Raw genomic sequence first — 14,517 nt, 5'->3', positions numbered from 1 at the left:
TTTCAGTATATGACCAAACGTTTCCAATTTTTATTGTATATTGTGATGAGTTAACACGTTTAAAGAACCTTGCCCAGTTCGGGAATTCATGGTGATATTACATGTTAGCGTGTCAGTGATTTTCAAATTCAATGGCAATTTCAGTTCCCTAATCAATTTTTCATGAAAACCAGCAGTAGTGTATTAAAATTTTAAATTAACATTTAACGTACTTAATTGTGTTTGCTATATGCATTATCGAAGAGACATACGTTAAAACTTAGCAACTAAGTTACAATATAAAACTATTGATTATCTACTGGAAGATTAGATAAAAAGTCGGAAATGACAAGTACATTATTTTTAAGAAATTTGAAAGAATTGCATAATATCAATAAATATATAATAATATCATATATTATGTTTATATATAAATATATAATCAATATCCCAAACACATTATTAATTAGGTTTAGCTAGCCAATGCTTTTTCTGAATCTTTTTGCTCAGTGTCGATGATGAAATGTGATATATTTTAATCTTACTAGCCAACTGTCAAGTTAATTATTTTGAATTTAAATGTTAGATAAATGTAAAGTACCGTGTAATTTATCAAATGGATTTTTGGACAACTTACGTTTCTCATTGAATCACGTGTGTACCATTAAGCGCGGTACTACTGTGTAATGATTCAAATTGCAATAAAACAATAAAATATGTTAATGTGACTCCAATGATCTATAACAATAATCAAAAAGAAAAAAAATGAATTTTACTATGACATGTAGGCAATTAAATTAATATTTTATTCTATTAATATATACATATATAGTGACAGTATACGCTGTCGTTTATCTGCTAGCTGCATCTGCACGTGCCTACGCCACATGTCTCACATATGTAACAAATGCCCATTGTATTTCCCTGTGTTTGTTCCGTACGAGTATCGTTACATGTTCAGTGTAGAAATTATTTTTCATATTATTACACATTTACAGATAATCTGCATCGTGATTTCTAAGGATGATCTTACGAAAATTGTATTAAAAAATAATACAGGACATAGGTAATAACAGTGCGTGTGGTCTCATGAGAAATTGGCGATGAAAAAAGAAGTCATAATCAGCCCAAAAACATGTACTAGTAGGTATTTAAAGATACAATAATTATTTCTAGTAATTTTCTCCTCTGAAGTTGTTGTTTCAAATTTTTTTTGTACGGCCAGTAAAAATCGATATATTTCCACAAAGACTTTTGTTTCAGGTATAAAAAAAAAAAAATCATATTTCTTAAAAAATATACACATTTCACACGTCGGTATACACGATGAGTGACTTTGGCCTGAGACCGCGCGAAACTCGGTCATTTTTATGCGTAAGCGAGTTGCGTTCTTTCAAAGAAACAGTGGCGTAAATTGGGCTAAATTGTTAGGGTTGCAATCAGTTTCTAGGTTAGACAGACTTGTGGGGGGCTTTGCCCCCCACACCCCCCTAAAATATTTTATTTTATTCTAGATTTAACATTACAAGTACATAAATTCAACAAAACTATTTTAACCTTAAACACATATTGTATCTATTGGCAATTAGTATTATGAATATACGCTATAAATAGGGTATATAATTACTTACTGTCAATAAAATATTTATAATTTTCTTAAACAATATATGAGTACATTAAAAAAAAACAATTTTTTTATTTTATAAAATTTATATTTTAATAACAGCTGCCATTTATATTTTTTGTGTAATATAATACCTAATACAATATAATATATATATATACATTATAGGTAGATTTAAAATATTAGTTGGTTTTTTACTGAGGGAATAATATCATTTACTGCAGTAGTAATCGGCGGCCTCTACATTCTGCGGCAGCACTGAATTTTTCTATTACTAAATCTTTATCTATAAGAGATGATCTTTCACGTTCAATTTGCAAGATTCCAAGACTGTTTAATCTTGATTGTCCCATTGTGGTTCTTAAATATGTTTTTAACCTACGTAAACAAGAAAAACTTCTTTCGCATGATGCGGAGTTAGTTGGTATAGTAATAAATAATTGTATCAAACTTGTTAATGTTGGAAATCCAGCTTTATAATTTTCTGATGCAATGAAATTGATTTTTGATTGCACATTACTTTGATTATGTACAGCTTTATACATCCTATTTAAAATTTTTGTTTCTGCTTTAAGATTATCCTCATCAAAACCATACATTTTATTTATTTCTTTAAAAGAATTATTATTTGGAGTATCATTTAAGAGTATGTCTTGCATACAGTTTAAAATATATAAATTATTTTCTTCAAACCTTTCACTCATGTCATTTATAATATTATCCAGAACAGCAAAATATATATTTATTTTATAATGTTTATTTATGGTAGTATTTTCAACCTCCTTCAATCCACCGCCAAGTTTAGCTGGTATTTTTTGCTTTCTGGGAAGTATAGGAGAAGAAACATTATATTGTTTTCTTAAAATGTCTACTTCATTCCAAGTGTTATTAAAACTTTCTTCACACCGCATATTGCATAATTCTTGTATTGTTTCTTTTGCCATTGACTGTACATTACTATAAATTATTGAACTTGATTGTAAATACTTTGATAAAATATTAGTTAACAACAGTATCTTTTTAAGAAAGTATATACAAAATAAAAATTCAAAAGTATTTATTGACTTTAGTAATGCATTAGCATCAGATCCATAAACAGCATCATTTTCCGAAATATCTTCTAATGTACTAACCACAGTTTGAAAATTGAATAAAACCGCCTTGAGGGCATCTAGTCGGCAACTCCACCTAGTATCACTGAGACTTTTTAAAGTTTTAGGTCCTTCACATGTACTTATATTTAAAACTGAATACATTTTTTCAAAAATTGCATGCCTCTTGGATGATGCACCAATAAAATTATGTAATGTATTTAATGTTCCAAATACATTTCTTACATAAGATACTTGTTTAGCCAAATCTATAAGGCATAAATTTAAAATATGTGCATTACAGTGAATGTACATTGCTAAATGATTTTCTTCTTTAATTCTTGCTTGTACCCCTTTATACGACCCTCTCATTGACGCTGCACCGTCGTAACACTGCCCTCTCAAGTTTTCTATTTTTAAACCATGAGATACAAGAGTTGATTTTATTAACATTGAAAGTGTTTCTCCATCTGTATTTTCTGTTTTATAAAAACCAAGAAAAACTTCTGCTGGAGATAAATCTTTTGTTGCGTATCTTATAATAATTGCGACTTGTTCATGTCGAGACAAATCTTGAGTTTCGTCAACTATTATACTGAAAATACCCGCAGCTATTACATTATCAATTATATTTTCAATAACAATATTAGCTAAATACTCAAGAAATGTATTGGTGTAATCACCACTGACATAACGAAATGTCTTTTCTTTTTCAATAAAATATCGTTGAATAATATCATTATCTTTAGCACGAAGTGTTAATAGTTCTAGAAAGTTTCCTTTGTTTGAAGAGTCTTCGTCTTCTCTATGACCTCTGATAGCTATTCCTTGACGAGCACAAAAAAGTAAACTGTCTAAAATACATTTTAAATAGGCTCGATTATCAGCTACTATCTGCTGATGGTGTGTATTAATTTTGCTAATTATACTCCCAGATTTCTTAGAATTTTTATAACCAGCTAATTTGGCACTAGCTTCTTTGTGTCCAAATGATTTTTCATGCTGAGGAAAAGACTTGAAACTAGCTTTTGACCATTGCTTGAATCCAACACTAACAAAAGTTGGATCTGATGTTTTAGATGGAAAAACACGACAGTAAAAACAATATGCAGAGTTACTGCTAGGACTATATTCTATCCAAGGAAAAGAAGTATACCACTCTGTTCGAAATTTTCTTCCTAAATGCTGTGGAAATATAATGTTATTTGGTTGATACGGTCCAAACCCACTTGAAAATAAAATTAAAGCATTTGTATTCTTATGACCAGGATCTCGATTAAGATTGTCACTTATCTAGATAAATATATATACTTGAAATTAAAATAAATTTTAACAAATACCATATACAATTATTCAATTTATTAAAGAGTATAAAAATGAGTGAATATTGACTATTTTGTACAACATTTAAAATTCTACAAATTGAAATTATAATTATTTCAATACTTGTTTTATGTTTTGTGATTGCATGTACATACTATTTAAAATTCAAAACTTTTATCATTGGTTTAAAGATTAAAATTGAATGCAATATTTTATATTTACCAATAGTGTATTTGTAGTTTGATCTGACTTTGATGTACCTACATGGCTAGATATAGCATTCTGAATTTGATTTATGTCCTTGGTATTTGGTAGAATATCCTAAAATGATCAATGAAATTAATACAAACATGATTTATATACATATTTATCACTTTTATACTACACAAAATAACCAATACATTTACTATTATTTATTTAACGTAGGTAACTAGTTACAGAATTTTCACTTTAAATTTATTAAGGTAAAGTGTTTACTGTTAACCAAAATATCCTTAAATATTAAATGATATTAAATTAATATAAATTTAATTTTAATAAATTGTAAATGAATACTAAAGATATGATATGAAATTAAGTATTAACTGTATTTACCATTTTTGATCTTTTTTCTGGGGAAAGGTGGTTTTCTTCAGGTAAGTTAACATTTTTCTCAGCATTAGTATTTTTCTAATAAGCAGGTACAACAATTTATTAGAATCAAAATAATAAAAAAATATATAGCAAAATAAATTTAATTTTCCCAATAATATAATATTACCTTAATAATTAATATAAAAATTAAATTACAGATCAAAAATAAACTGTTTTATTCATCAAAATTGTAGTTTTAATATAATATAAATCAGTAATATATTTTAATGGCTACTCTTAACTTAATGTATACTAAATATGTGTACTAAAGACTAAACAATTATATGAATTTAAAGTAAAAATAGACACTTACTTTTGACTTCGATACTTTTATAAGAAATTTGTCCATTGTAGTAAGTACTTAATTTTAAGTCGATCACGAATAAGAAATAACAAGTGTAAAAATTAAATTCATGAATAAAACAAACAAATAGTAATTTTAAACTATGAAACACGTTTTCATTATCAGCTACCATTGAGACTCGAGTCGGCCGATCACAATAAATATACATATTGGTATAATAATAGAAAATTATTAATAACAAAACTATAAATAAATGTGGAAAGGATATAGTATAATAATAATTCCAGTGCTTCAAGACAACGTTAAACATTGGTTCTCAAAATATAAATTAGTTAGTTTATTATTATATTGATATTTCAATTTTTTGATAATTGAAATCGTAATTTTTTGGAGTCGCAAAAAGATACTCTTGCGACCCTATGATATTTTCAGGGGTTGCAAGTGCGACCCCGTGCGACCCCCAGTTTACGCCACTGCAAAGAAAGTACCGTAAGTACCTATTACCCAGTATGATAGTCGTCTATAATCTATATTATGTATATTATTAATAATAATTTATTATATTAGATCATTATTAAGTTATACCGTGGTTATGAGAGATAGATTTAACGTTATTAGACCACCACACGCGTGTACGATGACTTTGCGTGCTATTACTTGACGCATAAACTCCTGCACCTGTTAACAGAAGATTTAAGTTAGTGTATTATTGGTATAGCAGAAATCAGAAATATGATTTTATAATATGAGTTAAATATGTCATTACTGTATTAAAAAATAGAATTTTCATAATTACACCTATCGTGTCTAAAAAATGTTGATATATATATTTTGTGAAAAGTTGAAATCTTTACAGAACTTAAATAATTTTGAATTATACATCAAAATAACAAAATCTTTTATTTAGTCAGAAACTGATATTTATGCGAAAATTCCGATTTTATATTTTTTTTATTATAGCATGGCTATAAAAATATGAAGTTGTAATAAAAATAATTTTAAAAATTTGTTTTCTCGACATCAATACGTTTTTAGTGTTAATAAACTGTACGAGTTATGACCAAATAGTATGAATATATAATATATATACCTATATATATAGGTTAGGTTATATATACCTATAATATATAATATGTATATATATATATTAGTATATTACAATATAATAGGTATAATACATAAATACGTAATGTGTACATATAGTATAGGTATACATTTATATATTAGATAATATGCCACAACAAAAATATTCAATTGTCATAAACTCATGGATTCGTGATTAAACGTTTAATGTTTTTTTAAATAATCAGAATTTGTATTAAGTACCTAGTCACCTAGGTACATACCGTGGATTTATAGATTTTGAACAAATTAAGGGAATATTATGGATTATAGCTATAGCTGACTGCCTGACTATAACCTAATATAGGTTATATATGTTACGGGTAATGTTAACATTCGGATAATGTCGACATTATCCGGCTAATGTCGACATTAGCCATCCATGTTGGCTAATGTGTAATTTTTCGTTTATAAACTTGAAATATCAACATTATCCGGATAATGTTAACCTTAGCCAGTCAATTTTGGATAATGTTAAAAGTTATGTACTATTTAATTTATTTAAGTTTCATCACTGCTTGGTATATTAATTTAACGTGACCACTGACCCCAGCTTATCTTATCTTAACTTATAACTGAGTTAGTCAGTTATCTTACCGATAAAATAAACAATATATATGAACTTAATATTTATCTTAATCCCTATTTTTATACCTATGAGACGTCGCGCTTCGATCTGTTGTTAGTCTGTTTCAGTTTTCACGCGTGACAGTTTCCAGTACAGTGTTAAGTGTAATAATAAATAATAACACATTCATTCTATTCTTAAATACTATTTAAAAAAAAATCTTAAAATATAAAATAAAATTTAATATTGTATTATTAGTAGATTAGGTTATTAAAAATGAAAAATAAGCTCATTTAAATTATACTCGTATTATGTATTTTATGGTAATTAGTAATTATTGTATCTTTTTTTTTTTTTGCATATAGTTAATTGTATCTAAAATATATTTAATATTGCTAATAATTTAAAATGATTTCCTATCATGCATGATGCAATTTTATAGTTGTTAAGACATTATCCATAAGTCCTTGGCTAATGTCATATTAACCGGTTAATGTTAACATTAGCCGGCATTTAATAATATTCATGGCGGGTAATGTTAACATATGGCTAATGTCGACATTAGCCGGATAATGTCGACATTATCCGAATGTTAACATTACCCGTGACATATACACAGTGGCGTATTTACGGGGGGGGGGGGTTCCCGGGTCTCGACTCCCCCCAGAAAAAAAATAATTAAAAAAATCATAAATAGCTTGCTATTGCTTGCTACGTGGTAACGAGAAAAAATAATATTAATTTATATTATGTGTTTTTAATGTTTGTATTACAATATTCTTAAAAATAACTTTTGGTTATTTTTTTATCGCGTCGTCACCATCCGACGACGATAACGACGTAATATACCTATATATAATTATATTAGTATGCTGTCTATTATAATTTATAAACTATAGTAGACAGTCTGCGATTGTTTGGTATTAATAATATTTCAAATATTTGGCATTTGCAATTTGTTATTGACGGCATCGACATAATATAATCACGTTTTTCGAATATACGAACGACGAACACTTAACAAGAAAATAAGGACGTAAGGTAACTATTAATTTCTAATTTTTAATTGATTTAATTTACAAACAGTATTGTTTAATGTAAAGTGTAAAATAAAAATACATTAGGTATACATAATACTAATACTTATATTAATATATTTTATATGATATTATTCTAAACAGATCACAATTATGACTTCTAAAAAGCAACCCAATATTCAGTCTTTTTTCAAATCTACTATAAATGTTTTACCTATACAAGAAAAAGTTGATGATATACAAAATAAAACAGATTTTAGTTAGGTTATTGAGGAAGTTATTGAAGAACTAGCGAAAAAAAAAGACGTTTACCTTTTTTACTATGAAAACTATTAAAACTATTAATTGACATTTATTTTCATAATAATAGTGAAATATAATATAATATAAATAATATCATTATTAAATCATAACTCGTATGTATTTTATTATAATGTTATAAACCTGTATTTAATATTAAGACCCCCCCCCCACAAGAAAATTGAAAATACGCCACTGTATATACATTATATTTCATTTATCTTATTATATCTATACTCACCGTTTCAATTTCTTGCATTTTACTTTTGTATGGTTCTCCAGAGAGTCGACTTTCTTTGAAAATATCCAATAACAGTGTATTCAAATTATCGAACATTTCATTTGACTATTCAATAAAAAAAAAAAAACAAATAAATAATTTTGAACACATAATTAATTATTTTATTTTATTTTTATAGAACATTAGGTGATCATATATCAATTCTACACAAAATGCATATTTATTAATTATTCTCTTACTAAATATCTGCATAGGTAATAATTAATAGGTACCTATATTATAATATTATGCAATCACAAATATTATAGACTCTTCATTAATTTATACCTTTAAATGGCTATTTACTTTAAACGTGTATTATAAATATCAATATACTTTGTTACACGGATGGACTAAGAAAACATGAAGCATTCAAGTATTACCTATTTATACGAAAACATAACTATATAGCCATTATGACACTATGACTATCTATGTATTTCTATTGATATTCTGGTTTTTACAATAATACTCGAAATACGTTTTGTACACACAATGGTTCACATTGGCTTCGAAAATAAATTGCGATAAGCGTTCTAAACGTTTAAAAAATGCGTCATTTAACAGTTGGATTTCATGAAAAATAATCAAGATCATATTATTATTATTATTATTGTTTTCCATTTTAAGTGTTTGAAATATTAGAAAAAAAGACATCGCATCAAAACCTCATTGCCCAGCCTTGCTCGCTACCTATACTTATTTTTACTCGTTCATCACCGTATATTATTTAAACGTTTTTCATTTTTCGTACCTATTTAACATTTTAAATTATAGATATATTAAATCAAACGGAGGGGAGTCTTGGGATGCAGGAAGTGAAGCAAGCAAGAACAGCGAGGAGGCCCATATGTTTGTATTTTAATCGCGGTGGACTTCACGTCTCGAGGTTTTTTTGTCGACCAACTGCAGTATTTACAAGACAGTATATCAATATATCATAGTAAATTGGAAACCGACGCCAAGGTAGGTATAGGTACTATGCGCAGAAGGCAAATATTAAAATATAATTTGACGCGTTATGATACAATTATAATACATATAATGCGCGCGTATTAAATAATATAGGTATATAACTAAATATATAATTTATGATATAAATACTAATATATAACTAAATCGCATACGACTAAACCAAGTCGAAAGTGTCATCAGTGGGTGGCTTCTTTCCTCAAATTTATGTACATCACCTTATTTGTTTATCTATTCCTTATCGCACATAATATACCTATACTTATTACATCTAAGCATAGGCGGAAATCGGGGGGGGGGGGGCTAGAGGGGACTAAGCCCCCCCCAGAAGTTTAAAGTACAGGTCTTAGCCCCCCCCTGGCCACCACAATTTTAATGTGACTAAATATACAATAATTATTCTAATTGAAAAATTTATTTTTAATATATGAATCACAAAATAAATTGTACAAAAAATATTCTATGACAAAAATTAAATTTTACAAACTTGTCATAACATGGAACGATCATGATAATTTATACTTCGTAATATACTATTATTAATAATACGTAATAATACTCTGTTTTGAAATTACTGTTGTAAAAAACTACTTAACATTAACAACTGGAAAAGATGATATCTCCTTAGAGGATTTAAAAACATTTATTGTCAAGAATGTCTACCCAAATATATATAAACTTCTACAGGTGACTTTAACTTTACCAATAAGTTCAGCCACCTGTGAACGTTCTTTTTCTGCAATGCGCCGAATAAAAACTTGGATGCGATCTACAATGGTTGAAAATAGATTCAATGATCTTTCTATTTTAAACATTGAAAAAGATTTAGCAAAAAAGATTAATAATAATGATATAGTTAATGCTTTTTCGAATAAAAATCGATATATTGTATTGAAATCAATATATTAGATACACTTATTATGTTATATACTTGACTTCTTTGTTTTAACATCCAATATTAAATTGGTTATAATTCGATTAATTTAATAACTTAATGATAAAATTTCTGTTGAGAATAAAATGTCCAAGGTAAGGCACATTATTGTTTTTGTACTGCGTATTATGGTTAAATTGTTTAGTATGTCAAACTTTTAAATTGTTTTGTTGAAATAAATAATTGCGAGTGACTTAAGTACATTGGTGCCTATATAGGTGCAATGAGAAATATAATACTCAGCCCCCCCCCCCCAGTAATTTCACCAAATTTCCGCCTATGCATCTAAGACATAGATTGTATATTTTCTTATTATAGGTATAATGTAATACGTAGGTATATAGGTACTTGAGCGGTGAGCTCGTCGCACGTGTACGCCAAATAGGTGAACTGTCCGAACCACACGACCAATTGGACGACGACAGCCGGCGACATGTTGGTCCTCGCTTCCGTGTCATCGGTCAGCCGGTGGAACACCGATATGGCCACGTACGTGACGCGGACGGCGGCCAGCAGGACGGCCGCCATGAGGTCCACGCCGTAAGCGCCGCACACGCCGTCCGTCGCCAGCCCGGTGATCCGCCAGTGTCTGCGGGCCAGCTGCGCGATGACGTCACTTCGCGGGGCCGTACGGTCGGCGTCATCGCCGGATGACGGTCGGACGGGACGCCGCGGCCCGACCGCGGGCATCAGGCCAGTTACGCCGCGGTTGACGGACCGCATGCTGCTGTTGGCCACGGCCAGCAGGGCGGCCGCGGCGCCGGGAAAAAAAAAAAAAAAAAAAAAAAAAAAAAAAAAAAAAAAAAAAAAAAGCGGCCATCGCGAACTGCGCGACCGGAAACACCGGGATCAGGTACGCGTGCCACGGCACCGCGCACCTGATCGCGGCCGTCGCGGCACCGCAGTCGCCGTCGCCGCCGTCCGAGCGTCCGGCCGCGGTCGCGTTCAAGCACTCCGCCGTGGACCGCCGCCGCCACGCGACGGCCGCCGCCAGCGCGCAAACCTCCGACGCCCTGTCCAGCCAGGCCACCGCGTAGTACACGCACGCGTACACGCACCACACGCCGCCGCACACGGTGTCGTAGCACGAGGCCTGCGGCAGGTGCGCGACGGCCCGCACCGTGACCGGCCACGTTTCCGCGACGACCCGATGGGCCACGGACGCCAGGCAGACCGCGTTCCAGGCGAGCGTGCCGGCCAACCGCCATCGGACGGCCGCCGTGAATCGGCGTCGCGGGCGGTCCGCGGCCGTCTCCTCGGCCAACACCAGCACCCCGGCCGCCTTGCCCGTCCAGTACACCGACGCGGCCCACACGTCCTGCAGCGCGTCGCCGTGTCGTCCGCGCGCCGCGAACGTTGGCCGCTGCGCCATCGTCGCGTAACGGCCGCAGTGATCCGCCGCGAGACCTGCAGCTAGCGCGCGTAAGGTACGAACTCTGAAATATCACAAAATATCTGATCCTTTTTACCCTCCCCTCCTTTGCAAACCACAAACGCGACGGGAGCTGAGAAATCGTCGTGTTACCGCGGTATGACCGGTATATACGCTGGTCTCTCGATATTTGCGCAGTGATCTGCAGATGTCGTATAGGTAGTTTTGTATTCTTGCAGTTTAAGTTTTGACGAGTACTTTCATCCGTTTCAGCGGCTAATTCGACAACGCGAACAAATATTGAAATATCTTTGATGAGTAATATATAGTATGATAATATTATGATATGACTATCACGGTAATTAAGTGCTGTCGCGAACTATTCGACTTTTTTAAAGATTCAGTCGGCAGACGCAGGTCGGTCTAAGGCGGCGATTAGTACCTACATAGCTATATTACAGTAATATAACGCGCTGTGATGCGTACATAGCACACCGGCCGCGCAGTACGACGGACAACCGAATAAAATGATTATTACCTTTACCTACCTAACCTAATGGTGCCTACTCGAAAACGAGGGTAATGTTATTATTTGGGCGTGTTCAATATACTTAAAATGGCCTACAACAGAATAATACATTTTTATGATATTATTTCATTTCAATCTTTTCAAAATCGTATACTTATCGCATTAAGGTCCGCTCAAACCGAAGCGGTAGCGGTGGCGGTAGCGGCAGCGAAATTTAATGTCCATACGTTTTAATACGAACGCACTCACTATCGCGAAATTAATACCGCGGCGAAAATATTACCGCAAGATTGAGCACGATATTTTTATTTTTCGCTGCAGACACTATATTTTTCGCTTACCGCTACGATAATCAGTTGTAAATTCCCAACTAGTTATCTACATTATAAGTTATATTATATATTATATAGTTATATAGTTATATTATATTATAGTTATCATTATAAGTTATCTACATTTTATTATTAATATATTAATATCTATAGAAAGATTATCATTACATTGTATGATATATTTTGACTTTACATTCAAACACATATCTATTCATCGTACGTATCATTGCAGTTGAATCTAACGTCGTGGTGTTTGAATGTATGAACGATTGTCTTGTTTAAAATTTATTATAAAAATTATAATAAATAATAATAATTATAAATAAATAAATATTATATTATAAATAATTATTTAATAAAAATGACCAATAAAGTTGAACAGTTAATAGCTATTGTTAAAGAATATCCCATAATATATAATATGACACTTCCAGAATTCAAGGATACGAGAAAAAAAGATTATATTTGGGATCACGAAATAAGTGTTAAAATGAACGGTGAAAGCGGTAAGTAAAATATAATTAATCTATAAAAATACAAGTCATTATAATAATAGTTATAAATATTAGTTATGATAAAAAAATGAATCATTATTTATTCATCATTAAAATACTCAACAAAACATTCTCGCACTCGAAAAGCTTCAATTGTACACCTTCTAGGATTATTTGCAATGTTATTCCGTAGTAAAAACGGTTCTTCATCGGCTTCAAGCTCATTGTCGTATATATTACAATTTTGGACTCTCAAATAATTATGTAGTATACATGTTGCCATAATAACCTTTTTTACAGTTGTTTCTTGCATTTCCATTGGCCTCTCAAATACCCTCCATTTCTTCGCTAAAATTCCAAATGCATTCTCTACTACTCTTCGTGCCCGGCATAATCTATAATTGTAAGTATCCTTTTTTCTATCATTTCGTGATTGTCGTCTAGGAAATGGTTTCATTAGATAAGTTTTTAATGAAAAATATAGCAATTTGTTGTTTTGTACTTTAAAATATTAATATTAATAAATAAAAATATAATAATTACTAAAATACATGTACGCGCATGGGTGTCACAATGTCGACTAGTAACTTTCGGCGAAATATTTCGCTCTCCGGTTTGGTTAGATCAGCGGTATTTAAAAAGCGATAAATACCGCTGAAGTTACCGCCACCGCTACCGCCACCGCTACCGCTTCAGTTTGAGCGGACCTTTATTCCCGCGAAATCCTATAAACGCCCACGATGGCCATACCTATTTAATATAATGGCACTATAATGTATTAAATAAATAAATAAATAATGTTGTTTTGATTCGTTTGCTATTGAACTTTACGTTATTATTACGCTATACCAGAGTACAATATTTTAAATATTCAAATCATTGGGCGCATGTCGTGTTAAATTTTTAACTTTTTTTTTATATCAAACGACATCATGGACGGTCTAACTCAGTCACGCGGTTATAACAAATATCAATAATACAATATTCCTTTTTTGGGGGACGTAATATGTTATTATTGTGTCACACGGATGAGTGATAATCGAAGTTATAAGGATAACCTACCAATTTTTTTTTTTTTTTAATATATATATTATTAAATTAATGTTTGTTTTAATATTATATATTAGGTATTATAACTTAAAATTCCATTAACAGTCTAGGTACGAAAAAATAAATTTACATTCCATAATAATATTAAAACAAGTGGCAAGTGCATTACAGTGACATACCAATTTAAATTTAATAATATTTAACTTACATTTTTGCCGTCTTATGTTGCCGTCAAATATCGATATCGAATTTTAATCAGCTAAAATTAAGTTTGTAAGTTGGTCGTCGAGTTTAATAACGAATAGTCAGTTACTTTAAGAACAAGACGTTAACAGTTGTAATTTGAAATTAATATATTATATGTTCAATCTTCAATTATTGATGTCTTTAATTCATCACTTGATAATGATATAACTACTTAGCACTGTCTTTGTACGAGGATGAGTCAGGGCGTCATTTCAGGTTTTTTTTTGGTAGGCGAAATTTCACCACGCCATATAAAAAAATATATACATGAATGTACAAAATCTTGCTTTCAATTAGGTATTTCAAAACATGACATGTACGGAATTA

General features: G+C 31.2%; 2 protein-coding genes across 3 annotated transcripts; both read right to left on the bottom strand.

Annotated features, from left to right (window-relative positions):
- Window positions 1–434: 434 nt before the first annotated feature.
- On the bottom strand, window positions 435–10,890 carry LOC112597015. 2 transcript variants are annotated; one of them, XM_025342919.1, is made up of 5 exons: window positions 10,516–10,890; window positions 8,223–8,327; window positions 5,540–5,632; window positions 617–717; window positions 435–531 (listed from the first exon to the last, which is right to left on the bottom strand). In XM_025342919.1, exons 1-4 carry the CDS (start codon window positions 10,888–10,890, stop codon window positions 622–624), a joined length of 669 nt encoding a protein of 222 aa, XP_025198704.1. In that variant the 3' UTR covers window positions 435–531; window positions 617–621. The 2 variants fall into 2 exon arrangements, with proteins under 2 accessions (XP_025198704.1, XP_025198703.1); XM_025342918.1 differs by having other exon boundaries at window positions 435–717.
- On the bottom strand, window positions 1,747–5,424 carry LOC112597014 (zinc finger MYM-type protein 1-like). Its single transcript, XM_025342917.1, has 4 exons — window positions 4,964–5,424; window positions 4,612–4,686; window positions 4,240–4,338; window positions 1,747–3,987 (listed from the first exon to the last, which is right to left on the bottom strand). Exons 1-4 carry the CDS (start codon window positions 4,997–4,999, stop codon window positions 1,819–1,821), a joined length of 2,379 nt encoding a protein of 792 aa, XP_025198702.1. The 5' UTR covers window positions 5,000–5,424; the 3' UTR covers window positions 1,747–1,818.
- Window positions 10,891–14,517: the final 3,627 nt, after the last annotated feature.

Source organism: Melanaphis sacchari, unplaced genomic scaffold, assembly GCF_002803265.2.
Source record: "Melanaphis sacchari strain LSU unplaced genomic scaffold, SCAv2.0 Contig36_pilon_pilon, whole genome shotgun sequence".
Lineage (NCBI taxonomy): Eukaryota > Metazoa > Arthropoda > Insecta > Hemiptera > Aphididae > Melanaphis > Melanaphis sacchari.
The sequence above is the reverse complement of the archived record's forward strand: the minus strand, read 5'-3'. Positions and strand labels throughout refer to the sequence as shown.

Coding starts and splice junctions, on each gene's coding strand:
- LOC112597014 (XM_025342917.1), bottom strand. CDS start 4,999: ATGGACAAATTTCTTATAAAAGTATCGAAGTCAAAA. Junction 4,687..4,963: donor TAAAAGTATCGAAGTCAAAA/GTAAGTGTCTAT, acceptor CCTGCTTATTAG/AAAAATACTAATGCTGAGAA. Junction 3,988..4,239: donor AAACTACAAATACACTATTG/GTAAATATAAAA, acceptor ATATTTATCTAG/ATAAGTGACAATCTTAATCG.
- LOC112597015 (XM_025342918.1), bottom strand. CDS start 10,890: ATGCGGTCCGTCAACCGCGGCGTAACTGGCCTGATGCCCGCGGTCGGG. Junction 8,328..10,515: donor GCGACGAGCTCACCGCTCAA/GTACCTATATAC, acceptor TTTATTGAATAG/TCAAATGAAATGTTCGATAA. Junction 718..5,539: donor ATCTATCTCTCATAACCACG/GTATAACTTAAT, acceptor TTATTGTTATAG/ATCATTGGAGTCACATTAAC.